The sequence below is a fragment of the Ursus maritimus genome, unplaced genomic scaffold (assembly GCF_017311325.1).
Source record: "Ursus maritimus isolate PB19 unplaced genomic scaffold, ASM1731132v1 scaffold_33, whole genome shotgun sequence".
NCBI classification, from domain to species: Eukaryota; Metazoa; Chordata; class Mammalia; order Carnivora; family Ursidae; genus Ursus; species Ursus maritimus.
This window is the reverse complement of record NW_024425897.1, coordinates 20,647,233-20,666,965: the sequence shown is the minus strand read 5'-3', so window position 1 is coordinate 20,666,965 and position 19,733 is coordinate 20,647,233. Positions and strand designations below refer to the sequence as shown.

The window sequence follows — 19,733 nt, the reverse complement described above, 5'->3', positions numbered from 1 at the left end:
AGGCCACTCTGGGGTCGGCGGCATCGGCGGGGTCCAGATACACCTCGTGGGGGTGGAGCCGCGCGGGCGTGATGGCGAGGTGGCGGCACAGCCGGTTGATGTACTGCACGAGCGCCACGTCCATCTCCAGCGTCCACTTCCTTGAGGCCTTGTGCGCGTGTCGGACATCGATGCAGGCACACCTGGGCCGGGCGAGAAGGGCGAGGTGGGCCGGGGGCCGCGTCCCAGCCCCCGGGGGATCTGGAACAGCACCTGGGCTCGCAGCTGGCATCTTGGTGCAAGGGGACCCCCCCCCCGCCCCGCCCAGGAGGAGCGAGCACACAGGCGGGAGGGTGGGAGCGGCGCCACCGTCCAGAGCCCGGCCGCATGCACCCACCGAGCCTCCCTCCTGCGCGTGGGCAGAGGGCGGAGGGCTAAGCACCGGGGCTCTGGAGTCCTTGGGCCGAAATCTAGGCCACCGGTGACCTGGGCCTCAAGGACAGCTGCTTTCCGAGGCCTGGTGTCCTTAAGTATGAAATGCAGCTGGCGACGACACAGCCGCGCCGTCCCCAGAGCCGGCCGAGGGCGCCTGGGAGGCACCCGGCCGAGGGCGTGGGCACAGGGGTCTGGGAGCGCATCGCTGCAGCTAACGGGACACCGCACGCCACCCCAACGCCGGGCGCCGAGTGATGCGGAAACACGAAACAAGCAGACGTCTTGTGTAACCCCCCCTTCTAAGTACTGAGAAAACCTACCCCTTGAAAATGTCGGGAGCCACCTTTACTGAAGCTTTACAAAGCGATGGCCCGGGCTGCAGAACCGCCGGCAGCGTCCCCTGTGCCCACGCGGCCTCTCCCACCCCGGTCAGCCGTGGCCCAGAAAGGCGGGCAGGCCGGCGGGGCGATGGGCGCCTCCAGCTCGGAGCCCGCGGCCCCTCTCTGGGCCACATGCCACACAGGGTGCCTCCGGCCAGGGGCACAGCCTCTCAGGACAGGCCGCGTGTCCGCCCGAGCAGTGCTGAGAGCGCGCTTCCTCCAGAAGGGGATCCCCTCCCGGCCGGCGGACGGCGGCAGATGCCACCGGCTGCGGCCCTTAGGCCGGGTGCGGGAAGGAGGCAAGGAGCGTCAGTCAGGGCGCCCGCATGGCCCCAGGTGCCCAGGAACAAGCCCTCGAGCTGTAACAAATGTCACTTGCAGGCCAATCTGCAACCTTCCCACTTTGAATGCACTTTCTAGTCCAAAGCGGGTGATTCTACTTTTCAAAAGCCCCCAAATCCTCTCTCTTACTGGCTTCTCAAATCAATCAGAAAACTCGTCTGGACACGGACACTGAGCCTTCCGCAAAGGTACAAAATGACGGTGCCAAGCAGCAAACCATTTCTGAGCCCTGAACACGGGTTTTAAAAGAGCGCGCTCCAGGCCGCCGCTCCCTCCCCGACCCCCCCTGCCTGGGGTGGGGGGCGCCAGAGTGAGGCCAGGGGGGTTTGCTTGTTTGTAAGCACAGCACAGCTGCCTGGGACTCCCGTACAGCTAGGAAGGGGAAACCATTCTTGTTTGGCCCTGGGGACCTGGCGAGCTGCGGCCTGGCAGGGAGGGAGGGCGGACAATGGGGGCTCGGAGACAAAGTGGGACTCCGAGGAGCAAAGAGTCTTTGGAATGAGAAATCGGCCCCCCACCCCCAGTCCTGTGATGAAGCCCTAAACCCCCCCGTGTGACTGTGTTAGGAGACGCGGCCTTTAAAGAGGTGACTGAGTTAAAGGAGGTCCTCAAGGCAGGGCCCAGACCAGCAGACTGGCGTCCCCCTCAGAAGTGGGGCGGCAGCGGGGACGCGCCCGCACACAGGCAGGGCCGTGGGCCAGTGAGGAGGTGACCGTCCACAAGCCAACGAGCGGCCTCAGGAGACACCAACCCTGTTGACACCCTGACCTCCAGAACTGTGAGCAGATGAATTTTTTTGTTTAGAACCGTCTGTTTCCAAATGGGCTCTAAAACCCACTTTGACAATTCTGGACATTAGAAACTCAGCAGGCATTTAGAACGGCAGAGGGAGCGGCTCCCAGCAAGGATTCTCTCGGGGATGCCTCTGGTGGCCGGAAACAATTTTTATACAAGGTAACAACTGGGTTGAGGGACAACTTCTTACCTCTCAAAGTGAAGGTCGTAACCACAAGATAAAATCGCCCTCCAGACACTACGGATGTCTTGCTTGGCTCGATCAATAACGAACTTGTGAAACCCTTCCAAGGTTAGATACTTCTCCTCAGGGACTGACGGAGAAGCGTTGAGAGAGTTAGGAGTTCAGAAGAACCTCCCACAGCAGGGGCCTCGAGACATGCCCTGGTGGCTTTTCCGGCAGGGTCCAATCCACCTGTGCCCCCCCCGCCCGGCCCTCCAGGGTCTGTCACGGCCGCCTCCACCCGCTGCCCTAGACCAAGCACAACCCCCGACCTCATGGGGTCAGCGAGCCACAGCCTGACTTCTCCAGCTCTGCTTGGGCCTTTATGAGGCTCAAGTTCTAATGCCCAGGTAAGTGCCTTCTGGAAGCGAATTTCTAAGCAGATTTCCAGATCTTTACTTTCAATCGCCATCACCTACTCCTCGCCTTGGGTGCATGGTATTTTGGGAGCTACTATTTTGACCTCCATAAATTCATGGTCAAAGATGGCGTCGAAGCCCTGCCTCATCCAAACCCCAAGGGAGCCCAGGCAGTTGGGCAAAGGTCCGGAGGCTGGTCCCGGGGGCCCGCCAGTCTCAGGCCCAAGCTGTTCAATCACCTTCTTGTTTTTTGGTGGGTGACTTCTCTGGGTCCTTCTCATCTGGCTTGCTCTTTTCTGGGGACTTGGGCTTCACAGTTGGCTTCTTCTCACTTAAGGCAGTCCTGCTATAGACCAGAGCATTGCAATCAGAATTTCTGCATTCACACCTCATCCTGACAGAGGGCACATAGCCTCACACATGCGGTAGGTCAGACTCCCCCAACCATGGCCACTGGTTCCCACAGGGCTGGGCGCAAGGTCAGTTCTGTTCTTACTAAGAAGTTCACTGAGCAAATCAGAAGGACAAGGACAAACCGATGCTTCAACTGCAAAAAACCTCAAAGAGATGCTTTTCATCCCTTCTATATCCTTCACAGCTGCACTAAGAAGCAGTCATTAGCCAGATGCAGCTACTTAAGTTTAAATTAAAATAAAATTACAAACTCAGTTCCTTGACCGCACTGGCCACATTTCGAGGGCTCAGCAGCCACGTGTGGCTAGTGGCAACTGCATTTGACAGCACAGACAGCGAAACAGCACAGATTTCCATCACAGAAAATTCTATTGCGCTGTACTGATTTATTAGCACCATTGATGTATGATTAATTAGCAGAAAGACACTATTTTTCTGATCCTTCAAACAATTCCTCTAGAGACTCCTGCCAGGTAACGCTTTTCTATCAAAGTTTCAATTTTGAGTTCTTGAGTCATTCGCATAGGTCTATAGAAAATTCTATTAAATATGTATGCATATCCAGACATGAAATATTACAGAGCTATTAAAAAGAAGAAGAAGAAGAAGAAGAGTCGCCTGGGTGGCACAGTTGGTTAAGCATCTGACTACAGTTGGGTCATGGTCTCAGAGTCCTGGGATCAAGCCCCAAGTCTGGCTCCATGCTCAGCAGGGAGTCTGCTTGTCCTTCCCCCTCTGCCCATCACCCCCTCTGGTGCTCTGTCTCTCTCTCAAATAATAAAGAAAATCTTAAATCTTAAAAAAAAAAAAAAAAAGAACAAAGAAGTTTTTTGTGCAGCTATGGAAACACCTCCCAGATTAGCAGTAAATGGAAGCGGCAGCACTGTGTGGGGTATGGAGACGTCTGGGCACGTGCCCATCTGCTTGTGTGTGTGTGAACAGTTCTGGAAGGCTGGGGAAGTTACACTGGCAGTCTCACGGAGGGGGACAGGGAGGCTTGAGGATGATGGGGAAGAGGAATGGCTTTTTGCTGCATATGCTTTTGAATTGTGTACTATTTTAGCCACTTAACATTTATTTTTTTTTAGAGAGCAAGAGCAAGTGGGGGAGGGTGGGGAGGAGAGGGAGAGAGAGAATCTCAAGCACGCCCCACACCTAGTGTGGAGCCTGACTCGGGGCTTGATCTCGTGATCCTGAGATCATGACCCGAGCCAAAACCAAGAGTCCGATGCTTAACTGAATGCGCCGTCCAGGTGCCTCTTGGCCATTTAAAATTTAAGAAAATAATATATATGCATCAACAGAAGGTTATGCACTTAACGGTTATAAGTGGTGTGTGGGGTAATCACATTTTTTTTCCCAACACGATTTTATAGTTTTTCCATAATAACTATGCCTTATTTGTGTGGTTAAAAGAAGTCAGATTTTTAAAAAAAAAACAATTCTGTACATTTTGGCTGGTTTATGACTTCACACCAGTCTACTTCTGTCTGCCTGTGTGGTCCGGATTTGACTATACTTGTGGATAAAATGAAGCGCTCTCTTTCAGTGGATGAAGCCAGGGACCCAAATGACAGAGCCGCGAAGAGGAGCCGGGGGTCTGCTCCCAGAGGCACAGAGAGCTTCGCAGCAAGCCTCGGAGGCGGCGGCCCCGGGTGCCCCGCCCGGCCCACCCCGAGCGCCCCGGATGCGCACCTGACACTGCTGAGCACAGCCTTGTCCTTGGCAGGCGGCTTGGTGACGGGCCGCTTGGTGCACACGACCTTCACAGGGTGCTGCTCCTTTCCGCCTTTGCCGTACTTGCTCTTGTCGAACTTGGGTTTCGGCACGCCGTACTTCCTCAGGATCTGCGGGCAGCACAGGGACAGGGGGTCCTCAGGATCGGCCCAAGGCGCAGCCGAGGCCAGCACCGGCACGGCGGGACGGGCGGCTACCTGCGTGAGCTGGTCCTCCAGCACCTTCTTTGGAGGCCGGACGTTGGTGAAGAAGAGCTGGAGGAGGTTGCCCGGCGTTTGGGAGTTGATCTGCTCTTTGCTAAGATAAATGTCCGACACCTTGATGGGCTTTGCTGGGGTGAGGCTCAGCATCTGCTCGGAATGGGCACAGCTCTTAAATATCTCCGTGAGCACCTCCCTGGCACCGGGCACCAGCTTCTCACCTGTTACAAAACGGGGAGAGGACAAGACCGTTGTGCCGCGAGCGTGCCACGTCAGGATACGCCTCGCAGCTGTGTCTCGAACAATTTGGTTTTGCGTGGAGGTAACAGATGTTTAGTGCTGCTGAGCTATGCACCACGACCTGGTTTCCCCTTCGGGGCGCACCCCCAGCTATGCACCCAGCCTTCTCTCTGCAGTTGGGTGCGTTCCTGTGACGTGGGACGTGAGCCACTCCCGGGCCAGTCTGCTCTCTTCGCGCTCACCCCCACCACTGGCTGCACGGAAGCGACAAGCCTCTGGGAGAGCCGACCGCAGCGCTCGCCCTGGATTCGTCCATGTGCAAGAAACACGCTTCTGTTGGGCCTGAGCCACTGTAGTCTTAGGGCTACCGAGCACGGCAGTTTCATCCACCTTAACACGTTTGTGACGGCGGTTCCAAAGGAACACAAGGATACGGAGCCTGCAAGTACTGTTGGTACAAAGCCCAAGTTGTCAAGCAAGTTTCAAAGTATTAGAGAGGATGGTTCAAAACTGGCACAATGACTGGGTGGGAAAAGAAAGTTCTCTCAGATGGAAGAAAATTGTCCCCAAGCACTTTTGTGCCCAAACACAAAAAGGCCCCAGCAGCCCATCAGGACCCCATCTGACTTGCTCATCACTCCCTTCCCCTTCCCATCCCCCCACCCCCCCAGCCTCTCTCTGCGACACACAACAGGCGCCCCTAGGGCAGGCCTGGCTGTGGGAACCGGAGCTCAGAGGCCTCATGGGCCTTCAGGCTGAGAGTGGGGGGGTCAGGTGTGCAGAAGAGGTGGCCAAGCCCCAAGAGCTGACTCAGTAGAACCAAAACTTAGTCTCTAGAAAAATGCGTGTGGGCCTAATGTTACCAGAGATTGAGTACTTTATGTGGAAGGTCTGACTATAAGAGGATCGGGAACTCGGTCTAAATTCCATTTCAAAGTATGAAAAGGCTGGCAAACCACGAATTATGGCAGAAAAAGGCCTCAGATCTTACACCAGTCATCCCCTGTGGGCCACAGAGCGCCAAGGGACCAAATGCACTCTAATAAGGGACTGGGGCCAAGACCAGGGTGAGGAGAGCCTGGCAGCCCCCTTGGGGGCAAGATTCCCCAAAATCTCAGTAACACTGTAGTGTTAAAAAAAAAAGAAAAAAAATTAATACAACCCCCCCCACACATAACGAGCAAAATATCAATAGTACTGTGCCAAGCCACATTAAAGCCTGATGCAGAAGAAATAATCGGTAATACTGATCCTGTCTTTAAAATTTTACGATTTTGTTCATCACAGATATTTTGCATTAATTTTGACTTCTATAAATATCCGATTAAAATATTATTTATCTGTGGGCGCCTGGATGGCTCAGGCAGTTGGGCATCTCCCTTTGGCTCAGGTCATGATCCCAGTGTCCTGGGATCGAGTCCTGCATCGGGCTCCCTGCTCAGCAGGGAGTCTGCTTCTCCCTCTGCCTCCTACTTCTCCCCACTGCTAGTGTCCACTCTCTCACAAATAAATTTTAAAAATTCTAAAAAAATATATACATATATATTGTTTATCTAGCTTACTGAGATTTTTGGAGCCCATTAAATCTTGTGCCCAAGGCCTCACTTACCTCACCCCTGGTCCCAGCCCTGAGCGAACTTTTCAAAAATTTTATGACTGGGGGATAAAATTTGAAGCCAACAAAAAAACCCATATTCAGTATTACATTTTTGTCCTCCTAGAACAGAAAAATTCTACAACTCTACCATGAAATTTTAAACAATTTTAAAGACTTAGAAAAAAGGACATGGATTAAAATTTTTGAGCAACACTAGAACAAAATAAAAATGACAACACAAAAGACTGCAATCATGAAAAGAGAGAAAAACTGCTGTTTCTGGAGCGGAGCTCAGAGCAAGCTGCCGGCCTCAGGCAGGGGTCTGCTGCTTGATTTGCTCAGCATGGCCTCGGCGCTGCGTCCTGGGTGAACGCTCCCCATCGTCTGAAAGAGGTGGGGACGCCAGACAGGGTCCACACGCAAAGAGCCGTCAGAATGACAAAGTGGGACTTGTTTCTTCCCCCAGAATTAGCGTAAAGGCGGAGGCACTTACTGTCCTCAGGCATATGACCAAATGATTTCCAGCAACATACCTGCTACGTTCTCCTCGTAGGACAGAACAAAATAAATACACCTGAACTTGAACAAAGGGAAGTCTGGCTAGACAAAAAGCAAAATGGGACTTGAATGCAAGTCCAATTTAAAAAAATTTTTTAATTTAAATTCAATTTGGTTAACATACAGTGTAGTATTAATTTCAGGGTAGTGATTCGTCAGTCGCATATACAAGCCCACACTGGAGCCCGAAGCAGGCTGGGAACGGCCCTTCCGGGCGGTCTCGGCAGGCTGGGGCACAGCTGGCCAGAGGCAGGGGGCCCTCCTGGCCCTCGCAGCTCTGACAGCTCCCATGAGCCAAGCAAAGAACGTCTGTCCCATCTCCCCAAGGCCCCCTGCATCATTTCTCAACTTTCTCACCCCCAAGTGGGCCCCCAAAGTTCCTTTCTCAGGTAAGATGTTAAAAATAGGGCATACTGGGTACAGAGAGAATAGAAAACTTTCGCTCATTTTTTTCTGTAAGTTTAAAACTGCTCCCCCAAAAGTCTATTAATTAAAAAAAAATCCATAACCTACCTTTAATCGACTTATCATTGAAGTAGTCTTCTAACCCTGGGCTCCCCTGAGTATCAAACAGACTCTGATTTACTACAGAAACAGTGAGAATCTCCTCGGTTGACATCTCCATCAGTTCATCTTCACCGTCCAAACTTGACAAACCAATCAAGTCATTATTGTTAAATAAACTTGCTCGAATTTTCTCAATTTTGGCTCGTGATCTTATCTGTGTGAACGAAGAAAAGGGTCAGGATTGGAGTAGAGGAAGGACTTTGTTTTCCTTCCCGCCCTTCCCTGAAACCCTCTCCTTGTCTTCAGTGCTGTGAGCGCCGCCTGACTCCCGCGAGCCGGCCTTCTGGGGAGCATCTCGGCCACACGCCAACAGCAGTAACTTGGAAGGGAACATCTCAGCCGGAAATATCTGCTGCTAAACCCTGACCAGGTCTGTGGCTTTACTCCGATGCCCAGGGAGCTAAAGTCCATGCTCAGATCCGAGAAAGCCCCCAGGAAGAAGGTGCATACATTAAGAGAAGTGATTCCAGGGAAGAAACCAACCATCGGGTTCTGGAATTCTCCTGTCAGAGCTCTCTGGGAGAGCAAAACGATACACACACATTCCCTTCTAGTGCCCTCCTCTCCATATCCAGTAACGGGAGGACAGTTTTACTCTGAGCCTGACTCCCCTTACACAAGGGTGAAGACACGGAATGCAGGATTTCTAAACAAGGAGGCCCAAGAAGCAGAGGAGATCTTGCAGTGGAAATGTGGCCTGAAAACTCAGAATCACCTGGAATAGAACGGCAAGTCTGTTTTCATAAGGATCACTGAAGACCCCTCCTGCCAATGGAACGTTTAGAACAACCCAAATCCACGCAAAGGTATACCAGCAGGCTTGAGCTGGAATGCACTTGATAAAGCCCGTCCACCAGGGAAGGTCAGGCCCCTCGAATCTCTCTGCCTCCCTCCTATACTCAGCAACGAACTGCATCTACTTCATGCCATCGGACTTGACATCACTCTTCGAAATGTGACCTCAGACACAGATAATCAACATAACATATCATGGCAGTTTCCAAGAGCTGCCTCAGGGAGCTCCCTAGGTGCCCCAACGTCACGTGTCAGTTAATCCCCTGGAAATACTACTGGGAGGTTTCGAGAGGCTTGGGGGATTCAAGCCGCTCATGATTTTAGTGCTTGCCAAGGCGTGAGCGCCGTTACCTCTACGACCGCGAAGCCTTTGATGGGGCGTGCTGCGAGGGGCTGGTTGTCCAGGGACGTGACCGTGTACATGGAGCCCATGTCCGACACAGAGGCCGTCTCCACGTTGTCCAGCGGCTCCCCCAGGCTGCCCAGGCTGCCCAGGCTGCCAGTGCTGCACAGGGAGATGTCTAGACTCTCCTGGCTGGACACCACGTGGGGCTCCAATACGCCAGGAGCGACGGGCGGCTCGACGCCCGGGGGCAGCGGATCCACAGAGAGGTCACTGACTGTCTGCGAGATACCCTGGGAGCTGCAGATGGAGGCCTGACTGGTGGAAGCGGACGCGCTGATGCTCATGGCGGGGGTCAGGCTGCTGGACGTGCTGACCTCCAAGCTGTCTGCAGTCGGGAAGCCGAGGGTCTTCTCCGGCTCAGCTTTGCCGTCACCACCCTCAGCCTTGTCCTTCGGCTTCTTGGGGTCTTCGTCCTGCAGGGGGATGTAGATCTCATCTTTGAAGACCCCGCCATGGGCATCGCAGGCCTTGCGGATAGCACCTCTGACGATGCCCTCGTCCAGGTGCGTGGGGATCCCGGAGATCACCAGCAGGCGGCTGTGGGCGGTGGGGCCGACCAGCGCCTGGCAGGCGTCGGCGATGGCGTCGCTCGTCACCCCCAGCCCCTGTGGGTCCTTCCTGGTGAGGTGTCGGAGAATGATGAGCAGGGTGAGGGCTCGATGAAACCACAGCATGTCCTCCGGCTTGCTGCCCCCGATGCTGAGCATGGCGGGGTCGGAGTCCACCGAGCGGGACGACTGGCGCTTCCCGGAGGAGGAGGCCTTTTCCCGCTTCATCTTGACTTTTTTCCTCTTCGACAGGAGGCTGGGGCTCTGTGGTGTCTGTCCCGGGGAGGAGGACGAGGAGGACGATGAGTCGCTGAGATTTGGGGCGGTTGTTGAGGTCACCCCGCTGGCTGTGACACTCATGTTGGTGGGCAGGGTCACTTCGGCCACCGCCAGGCAGCCTTCCATGAGCGCGTGAAAGTACGTAGAGAACCTGCCCTGGTCCGTGGCCGCCGCCGCCCCCGAGCCTCCGCACGCGCTGCCCGACACCCAGCTCTGGGTCTCCTCGTCGTACAGCTTATGGAGCTCCGACTGCAACGCCATCAGCATGGCCAGACAGGGGTTCAGCTGGAGGGCGATGGAGGAGGACAGGCCAGCAGGGTGCTTCCTCTGCTCCAGCGCGTGCACCGTGCGCAGCAGCTCCGCCAGGAGATGGAAAACGAGCTCCTTCACACAGGCCGCCATGTCTGTGGTCCACAGGAAGTTTCCTGAAGCAAATATAAAACAGTACCAGCAGCAGTCACTTGTACAGCACGGGCTCCGTACCAGGTGCTGTTGCCGGTGCTCACCAATGAAAAACCAGAAGCTCTGGGGCGCCTGGGTGGCTCAGTTGGTTAAGCAACTGCCTTCGGCTCAAGTCATGATCCCAGGGTCCTGGAATCGAGCCCCGCATCAGGCTCCCTGCTTAGTGGGGAACCTGTTTCTCCTCCTCCCTCTGCCACTCCCCCTGCTTGTGCTTTCCTGCTCTCTATCAAATAAATAAATAAGATCTTAAAAAAAGAAAGAAAGAAAGAAAGAAAGAAAGAAAGAAAGAAAGAAAGAGAAAAACCAGAGGCTCAAAGAGCTCAAGCCTGGCTGGTTACCCCCAGAGCCTAAAGCCTTAACCCCTGGGCCGCATGATCGCACAGAGCGGGTTCCATGGCTCACACCAAAAAATCATTTTCTTTCTTTCTCATAAGGTTATCAAGCGAGTTGGTGACAAGTGATGAGAACAGTATTTCCCAAACCATGAGATGCTTGCTACTGGGGGCACACAATCCAATTTTATCAGAAAGCCCAGAAATACACACTGACAAGGTATTCCTTTTTTTTTTTTTTTAAAGATTTTATTTACTTGAGAGAGAGAGAATGAGTGGGGAGGGGAGGCACAGAGGGAGAAGGAGAAGCAGACTCCTTGCTGAGCAGGGAGCCTGATACGGGACTTGATCCCAGGACCCTGGGATCATGACCTGAGCCAAAGGCAGACACTGAACCGACTGAGCCACCCAGGTGCCCCAAAGTATTCCTTTCTAACTCCTCTTTCAGGCCTGATTCTGTCAACAAGAAAGGCTTACGGCAAGGCTGGTATATCCTTGACAGAGAGTGGGCCACAGACCCAGAGCTTCTGACAGGCAACAATGGTCAGTATTTCCTACTGAAAACTATTCTATAGTTAACCTCCTAGTTATGGCAAGGGATACTACTTTTCCATTTAAAGTGGCAACATAAAGTTTCCCTTAAAATTGAAGGGTTTTTTTGTTTGTTTTTTAAGGTTTTTATTTATTTATTTGAGAGAGAGTGGGAGAGGGCACGTGTGCACCTGCAAGCAGGAGGAGAGGCAGAAGGAGAGGGAGAAGCAGGCTCCTTGGGGAGCAGGAAGCCCAACATGGGGCTTGATCCCAGGACCCTGAGAATGCAGATGCTTAACTGACTGAGCCACCCAGGCACCCTAAAATCAAAGTTTAAAAAAAGGAGAAAAGAGAAGATGGCCAAAAAACCGAATCAATAAATGCTGACAGGCATGACTCGTAGACATGGAGGAAATCACATATAGATGGCATGAGGACTGAAGTTCAGGAAATAGGGTCTAGAACAACAAGAGGGGTTACAGGTTTGTACCAGGATCCCCTTTGTGCCAGACACGCATCTTAAATTCACACTAAGCTGCCTGATCTTAGGGGCAACGCTGCTTCATGACTTTAATTGGAAATGAACTCCTGCTGCTCGTGCCACGTGGGTGCTCAGGAAGCCATTCACAGACAACAAGTGCCCATGCGGTCCGCGGTCATGCCCTCCGAAGCTCATGCCGCCTCCCCTCCCTTGCCCTTCCTCTGCCATTGCCATTTATGTAAGCGGACGGCCTTAGAATTCTCCTCCACCCAGACCTCGAATGGTGGCCCATGAGCGAAGACTGCCCACAGACCTCTCCTTCCCGTGGTGGTCCTCACTCCTCTTCCCTGATCCTTCACCCAAGGTATTTAAAAGAATGTCATTTAATTGCCAACATTTAAAAACTGGGAAATTCACATCAATACCTACATTAGTGGCTTTTCTTGAAATAAAAAGTAATAATAGCTGGCAGGACTGGGGCCACCTTCTCCTGCAGCAAGGAGTGACAGGCTCAGGGACTGGCAGAGCACGGGGTGCCCTGGCCCATTCTCCTATTTCCCCCATTTACATCATCTGTGTGACCCGAGGGCGCTTCAGTGCGCAACATCTTCTCCCCTCCAATATCATAAAAAATCTCAAAAAAGAGGGAAGTTGAACTACTTAGACAATAAACACCTGCACGCTCACTGCACAGGTTCTCCCATTAACGCTCTGAGGTATTTGCTCTTATGTGCCTACCTATCTACCCCTCTATTCACCCAAAACTCACCTTAGTATTTGATTATTTCAAAATCGGTTCCAGATATTGGTCTGTTTTATCCCTGAACACTTAAGTAGATGTATCGTTGTTCAATATTAATTTAGAATTTGAGGTGAATTTACATATGGCAAAATGTACAACTCTTAAGTTTACCTTTTATGAGTTTTACCAAAATGCAACCCCTTTTAAACCTTTCAGGAACTATGAAGTCATACTGTTTGATTTTGCAACATTATTTACTCCCACACCACCTTCTACCTCCGAAGTTACAAAAATGGCATATATTTGTGTTTTAAAGTGTGATAAAATTCATCTTATTTTCATGGTTAGTTGCCACCCCTCAAAATAATGAGAACACCCCGCAGTCATGTGTTTAGAAGGCTAGGCTGTAAGGGGCGTCGGGGTGGCTCAGTCGGTTAAGCATCTGACTCTTGGTTTCGGCTCATGTTATGATCTCTGGGCCCCTCTCACCCATGCTCTCTCTCTCAAAATATATAAATAAATACATTATAAAACAACACCAACAACAACAAGGCTCGGCTCTACATTACCATCAGCTCCACAAGCCCTTTTCAGATGACAGCAACCCAACGAGAGGCCACCAGTGGGCAAGTGCCTTCCTCAGGCACTGAGCTAGCCCCCCCAGTTTCCCCAGGGAATCCTGAGGGAAGGTAAGCCTTACCCAGCAGCTCCACAACTTGCAGGAGGACAGAGGTCGGGATGGTGTCGGGCTCATCTTCGGCTCTCCCTTCGCCATCCTCTGATCTCCAGGACAGCAGCTGCTCGGCGAAGGCCATAGCCAGAGGGAACTCCAGGGGCAAGGAATGCAACGCCAGCACGGCCCCCGGAGGCGGAGACACCCCTGGAAGAGCGGCCAAGGAGGAAGGCTCATAACTGGCAGCCTGTGACCCAAATAAGCCCAAGGAAAGGACCCACCAGGTGTGTGTGGAAGAACAGGGCTGGAAAGCCAACCTGCTCATCAGCTGGAGGCGAAAGGAAACGTAACTCCCCCGCACTCCAGACCGAGTCAGCTGCAGGTGCAGGAGGGGCCTGAGGACGTCCCCCCAAAGAGTCCATTTGTCGGTGTGACAAGGGGACAAGGGCAGCAAGGAGAATGGGGAAGGATAAATATTGCCCAGCTGGTTAGATACCAACCAGCCTGATGAGCCCATGGAAATACAAAGTCAGACCTTAAAAGATGCTTCACTGGAATACAATAAGAAATAATTAGCCCTTTGTGCGGCTGCAATCCCTTGAGACCATTAAGTTTGTATTTGGTTACAGAGCGGACCAACAACGGGTGCCCCAGACTAGCACTCCCAGGACCTTGGGCTTTGATTTTCTCTTATTACCCTGTGTCACTGCCATGGCCTGAATCTGGCCAGAGATGCTGCAGTGAGAGGAAAAAGGCCCTAAGGCCTGAGGCCAGCTACAAGCCCTGGGCAGACATAAGTCAGGCCATCAGGAGCCTGGGGATCTTTGGACAAGTCAGGAGGTACCATGCAGACTGGCCTGCATTTTGGGGTGACCATTTATATGGTGATAATTGAGGAATGAGAAGACAGAGATCTTCTGTGTATTATAAAGTTTAAAGAACAGCCAGTATAGGCAAAGCACTATGAAAAAAATTGGCCCTAATGAAAAGGGATCATTAAGTTGTTTAGCAAAGTCTCCTTTCATTTCATTCCCTAAAGATGCAAGGTCTCTGGGACAGGGGCTGTGGAAAAGCCAAGGCCCAATTTTTGCCTGGAAGGTCAGATACATTTCAGAATTGTCTCTAGCAAACACAGGTCCATCCTTTCCTGTCAAACACGAAAGGAAGTGCAGTGGAAGTCTGTTCTGTGTGTTTTCTTGGAAACAGGTGGCCCCGGTGCATGGGGCGCACAAATGGGGGGCAGCTTCGGGATCTGCAGAGGTGGAGCCCTCCCCTAACCCTAAATCCATGTGGGCTTAGCAAAGAATGTCGGGGAGACGAGACCCACTGGGCCTCCCAGCCTGGCCACCCACTGTTAACCACGGAGACGGGGGACAGATGCTCGCTGTGGCCTGCGCCCCAGAGAGCCACTTGCACACGAGAGAATTCAGTTTTAATGAGTGCTGGAGGAAGGCAGCTGGGGTTACCGCCACTAAAGGACCGCTCTGCTCGGGTCCCTCTAAACAACGCACGCTCGCGAAAGGAAAGGAAATCCCCACTGACGTCTGGGCAGCGTCTGCCGGGCCTACCCTGGGCAGGAAAGGCGCTCGTTTCATCTCCTCCCCTAAAATACACTGTCCCAAGCACTTCTGTTCTTTACTGACCAGAAAAGGGCACACAGCAAGGTACAAAATCCTTTCTATCTTCAAAAAGAAGGAAAGCCTAAAATGACTTCACACCGTTCTTACCAAGCGCTAACGCAGAGACATACCCAGTTTGATGTGGACCTTGTCTGTGGAGAGGATCACCGAGGGGTACTGGTTGGCAGTAGGCGGCGGCGTGAGGCCGGTGTTGGCCGGAGACGCATCCCGTGGGTAACAGACGGCCTCGATCAGGTTCAGCTGGCCATTCCGCTTGACCTTGTGGCCAAGCCCGTACACGAGCACCCGTGCCCACGGCGCCTTGTACAGGGAGGAGCTACAGAGGAAGGGAGCAGGGTCAGTAGAGTCCGGCCGCTCACACCAGGGAGGAGACGGAGGGTAAGAAGTGGGCATCTGGGAGTCATTCCCACATCTCAGAAGGTCGTTCTTCACAAGGACGAATTTCCCAAACACGGAAATATGGGAAGAACTACAGACTACGCTCAAATACGGTGTGCGTTAAAGAGTAAAAACAATTCGAGTTTTTCTTTGTCAGTTTCACCAGACTCCAGTTTTCTTTTCTCTCCCATGAGCTCTCTAGGAGAACAGGCAACTTACTCTTTGCGGAATCCAGACTGACTTTCTTTGCAAGACACGACGACAAAAGCCGCCCCCGGGAAGTTAACATCCATGTTGACTTTGGACTCTGAAATCGGGAACTCCTCAGAGGGGAACTGCTCGGGTGCTGTCTGCAAAGAGATTGAACAAGGAAAGCCACAGGCCACACACAGGAGAGCATTTCATCTCCCAACTCCCAGGCAAAGCACGAAACCAACACAAACATAGTCACAGGCCCCGGGGGACAAGAAAGCCCTCCGGGAGGAAGGCCGCTATGGATGGGACACGGTGGGAAAGCCGTGAGGAAAGGGAAACTGGGAGACAGTGTCATGTTTAGTAAGCCAATAAGACTTCCAATTAAAAGTTATCTCCCCGGTTCGGGGACATTAAAGCTTTAGACTTCTACCTGCAGGAAAGAGCAGATCTGTTTCGTCAGCTCCAGCAGGCTCTCCTCGCCCTGGTGCAGGGTCCGGGTGATGGCCACATTGAGCCACTCTCGCACGGTCTGGGAGCTGCCCTGGTAGAAGAGGTCTGTGGCCGAGCAGTTCTGGGAGTGGATGCAATGCTGCAGGGACTGTGCCAGGAGGATGGAGCTGGAGCTGATGGTGCCATCTGCAGCCGGGAAAGAAAAGCTACGTTCACCAGAACCACAGAAGTCAATGGCAGGCAGAACCTGGGCAACAGCGAGGAGCCTGCCCAGATAACCCGGATGGGGCAGCTCGGACATAGCGTCTCAGGTAAGACATTACCGATCAGATCCTGCAGGCTGGCAGGTTGGAAGAGGGGGTTCACATGAGTGGTCTAAATCTTTCTTTTAAGCAACAAAACTGTTTCCTAAAATAAAACCTGAAGTGGCGGCCCAAGCCTATTAAACAGAAATGAAGCTGCTTGGACGCAGGGGTTCCCACAGCCTGACCTACTCGTGTGCCCTGGCCCCTCCTGAGCTGCCCCAAGAAGCCGCCAGGGAGTGTGTAAAGCCAGTGTTGGGTCATGAGTCTTGGAGCCTCTAAGTTCTTGGGGTGGGCCAGGGGATCCCAGCAGGCGCGCACGTGCACACACACACACACACACTGGCTGGGACCCCACAGATGGGAGACGCCCACCAGGCCTTGGGTGGCGTCTGCCCTCTCGCCTCTTGCTCCCGTCTTAGTTGCTGGGAGTCCAAGGGGAGCAGGCGGAGGCCGAGGTGCTGGGGGAAGACAGAGGGGCCCCTCGGTCTTGGACTGGGCTAAGCAGCTTCATCGCTTAGCCTTCACCGGGTTTGCACACACAGCATCGGGCCTTGCCAAGGGCCCCAAGGTTTGCAGATACACACAACCTGGCCCATTGACACAGCTCCAATGGAAGTCACAACGAACTAGTGAGGTCTGCTGTGGAGGAGCTTGGTAAAAGGAACATTTTCCTTTCTGAACAATGCCTGTGAGAATGTCCGTGGCAACACTACAATGACCGGACTTCCTAAGTGATGTTTAATTTTCCTTGATCCACAATTCGGTTGGGAAGCTCAATGAGTGCTTAGCAGGTCAAGGACTAAATAGGTCATGTAGCATACTTCCATTTTCCAAAGTGAGCAAGCACTGCCCAGGTCATCACGACTGTGTACGGCTGTTTACCGACACTAGCCCGAAGGCCTGTGCCACACAGAGAGCCAGCTCCTCACCCCCAGTCTCCTGCCTGGGGCTGGGCTCGCTCTCAGGGCCGTCCCACCCTGAGCTGATGTCCCCGGGGAAGGCCCCAAGCCAAGGCTCACCTGGGAGGGGAGGAGCCAGGAGCTGATTGGACAGCAGCTGCAGGTGCTCTAGGGTGATGTCCCGGATGGCGGGGATGTGGAAGAGGCGGGTGAACAAGTGCGGCAGCTTCGGGGCGAAGATGTTGAGCAGGGCCACGCGGCAGTACAGCCTGGCCAGCGCCGCCTCACACCGCAGCAGCTCTCTGCGGGGAAAGTGGAGACGCGCTGAGCACCGGGGCTCGGGCCGGCCCGCAGGCCTCTCCTCTGGCCCCGGATTCTGCCCGCCAAGCTAGTCACTTGGGTCTTAAATAAGAAGTCATGTTTAAGTACGTTTGCATTTTCTCTACTCAAAAATCACTGTGGAAAAAGAAATGAAAAGAGAGGTCCGCACAAAACTCCTTCATGTATGTTCACACGAGCATTACTCAGAGTGGCCAAAAACTAGGAACGACGCGGATGTCCATCGCGTGAGGCATGGCAAATCCACACAGGGGGACGTGGCTCAGCAGTAAGCGATGAAGCGCCGACACCTGCTACGACATGGATCACCTCGGCGACACTGTGCCAAGAAAGGCCAGACACAAAGGGCCACACGGTACGTGACCACATTCACGCCGACGGTCCAGGACCGAGCAAATCCACAGAAACGGAACAAGGCTGAGCTGGAGGAGAGAATGCGCACGGGCTTTCTCCTTCGGGGGATGTGAACGTTTTAAAAGCGATTGTGGAGGGGCGCCTGGGTGGCACAGCGGTTGGGCGTCTGCCTTCGGCTCAGGGCGTGATCCCGGCGTTATGGGATCGAGCCCCACATCAGGCTCCTCCGCTATGAGCCTGCTTCTTCCTCTCCCACTCCCCCTGCTTGTGTTCCCTCTCTCGCTGGCTGTCTCTATCTCTGTCGAATAAATAAATAAAATCTTTAAAAATAAATAAATAAAAGCGATTGTGGAGAGGATTGTACACCTCTTGTAAATACACTAAACACACTGACTTGCATGTTTTAAGTGGGTGAGCACACGGCATGTGAACTATAGCTCACGAAAGCTCTTATGAGAAATTCACCGTGAACACTTCTCGTGTGATGAATTTCTGAAGTAATTGGCATTTGCCTTGAATAACAGCTCATGAGTGACTAAGCAGGTCTCATTCAGAATTGCATCTCTTGGCAAATAATCTAATACTAAGCATAGGGGAGGCTCCCTGTATTTCTTTAGCTAATCACCATTATTAAACATTCTCCTGGTATTAAGCACTTAATTAAAGGTGAGTTAGAAGCACCCTACTGTCTCTAAAAAGTCTAGGTTTAAAAAACCCACTTGGAGCCATCAGGGCTCATTCTGCATTGCCTACTGATCTGTATTAAATTTGATGCTGGTCTATCCTAACTCAGATTTGGGTATAAAGGTAAAGAGGCCATGTAAGACCCGATGAGTTTGGGCAGCTATGAAGATAAACACAGCCAAGGTGCTGCATCGAGGGGGCTTCTCCCTCATCCCCACCCGTCTGTCATATTGTTGCGCCGGATGTGAGAACAAGCCACCTCTCCCTACCTGTGTCCTCCCTCTGTGGAGGACGTCCGTCCGTCGGCGGCCGGCAGCAAAGCAGAGGAGGTCTGAATCAAAGCCCTTACTAACTCCCCACCGCTTCCTCCTCAGGTTTCAGAGGCTGCAGGTGGAGTGAGATTATTCTGGGCCCGCCCAGCAGTCCCTGCTGTGTCCCCGCAGACTGCTAATGCCTCTGAAGCTGAGCGTCCAGCGCTTTTTCTAAGTCCGCCCTCAAAGCCATGTGAGCACTGCAGGCAGAGCACACCTCTGAGGAACATCTGTACTGAGACGAGAAATCCAGTCACTTTACTGATCACACAAACCCGTGTGGCGTTCCCTTCGTTCTCCCGATACGAGATCACCGCCCTCATCCTGAGAATAGATGTCCTATATCTGTAGCCTGACTGGAACCTTACAAAGCACCTGCTTGCCTTCTCGCTCAGCTGCTAGTCAAAGGTCATTAAGTTACATCTATCAGAGACATTTGCTAAAAATACAACTGACTTATGAAATAAAGCTTTAAAAGCTTTTCAAGAGTATCATATTGATATTCAAGCATATATGTTTTGGGATCCTTTTCAACAGATATTTTGAGTTTACGTGAGCCAGGGTCCTGGTTAGACACAGGAGGCTCTGGCAAAGAATCCGACAAAGTCTCTGCTTATAGGAACCTCATAGTTTAGGAGGAGGAGACACAACACAATAAATTAAACCAAATTCACAGGCAAAAACATCAGGCCCTGGCAAGGAAGATGCAGTGCTTGACAACGTGCGGCTCCGTGCTTACTTCAGACCACTGGGGAGGCAAAGCCTCTCTGGAAAAGTGACATACTGAGAGCTGAATGACAAGAATGAGACAGCCATGCAAGGTTCTGGACAAAGCACTCCAGGCCGAGGGAAGAGCACGCCAGAGACACCACGGAGGACTCGAGCGTCGTGTTTGAGAGACACGGAAAGGCCAGCACTGCTGACGGTACGTGGAGAAGCAGAGACTTTGGGGCTCAGGCAGGGGTTTTGTGAGCCAGGTTGATGGTCTGAATTCTACTCCAAGGGAAATGGAAAGCCACGGCAGGTTTGAATTAGAGGAGAGACAACCCACTGAGGGCAGGCACATGCTTCCTTGGAGACCTCCGCCCGGTGCTAGGCACAGA

At 52.7% G+C, this 19,733-nt stretch overlaps 1 protein-coding gene across 2 annotated transcripts in view; it reads right to left on the bottom strand.

Moving 5' to 3' along the window:
* HECTD4 (HECT domain E3 ubiquitin protein ligase 4) overlaps positions 1-19,733 on the bottom strand; it is a 177,053-nt gene that overhangs the window by 12,900 nt on the left and 144,420 nt on the right. For both annotated transcript variants that reach the window (XM_040619910.1, XM_040619909.1), the window contains exons 56-66: positions 17,063-17,244; positions 15,719-15,924; positions 15,313-15,443; positions 14,826-15,031; positions 13,103-13,282; positions 8,973-10,279; positions 7,773-7,980; positions 4,862-5,085; positions 4,623-4,774; positions 2,753-2,859; positions 2,122-2,245 (exon numbers count right to left, since the gene is read on the bottom strand). In XM_040619910.1, coding sequence (XP_040475844.1) covers positions 2,122-2,245; positions 2,753-2,859; positions 4,623-4,774; positions 4,862-5,085; positions 7,773-7,980; positions 8,973-10,279; positions 13,103-13,282; positions 14,826-15,031; positions 15,313-15,443; positions 15,719-15,924; positions 17,063-17,244 — 3,027 coding nt within the window. The remainder of the gene's footprint in view (positions 1-2,121; positions 2,246-2,752; positions 2,860-4,622; positions 4,775-4,861; positions 5,086-7,772; positions 7,981-8,972; positions 10,280-13,102; positions 13,283-14,825; positions 15,032-15,312; positions 15,444-15,718; positions 15,925-17,062; positions 17,245-19,733) is intronic.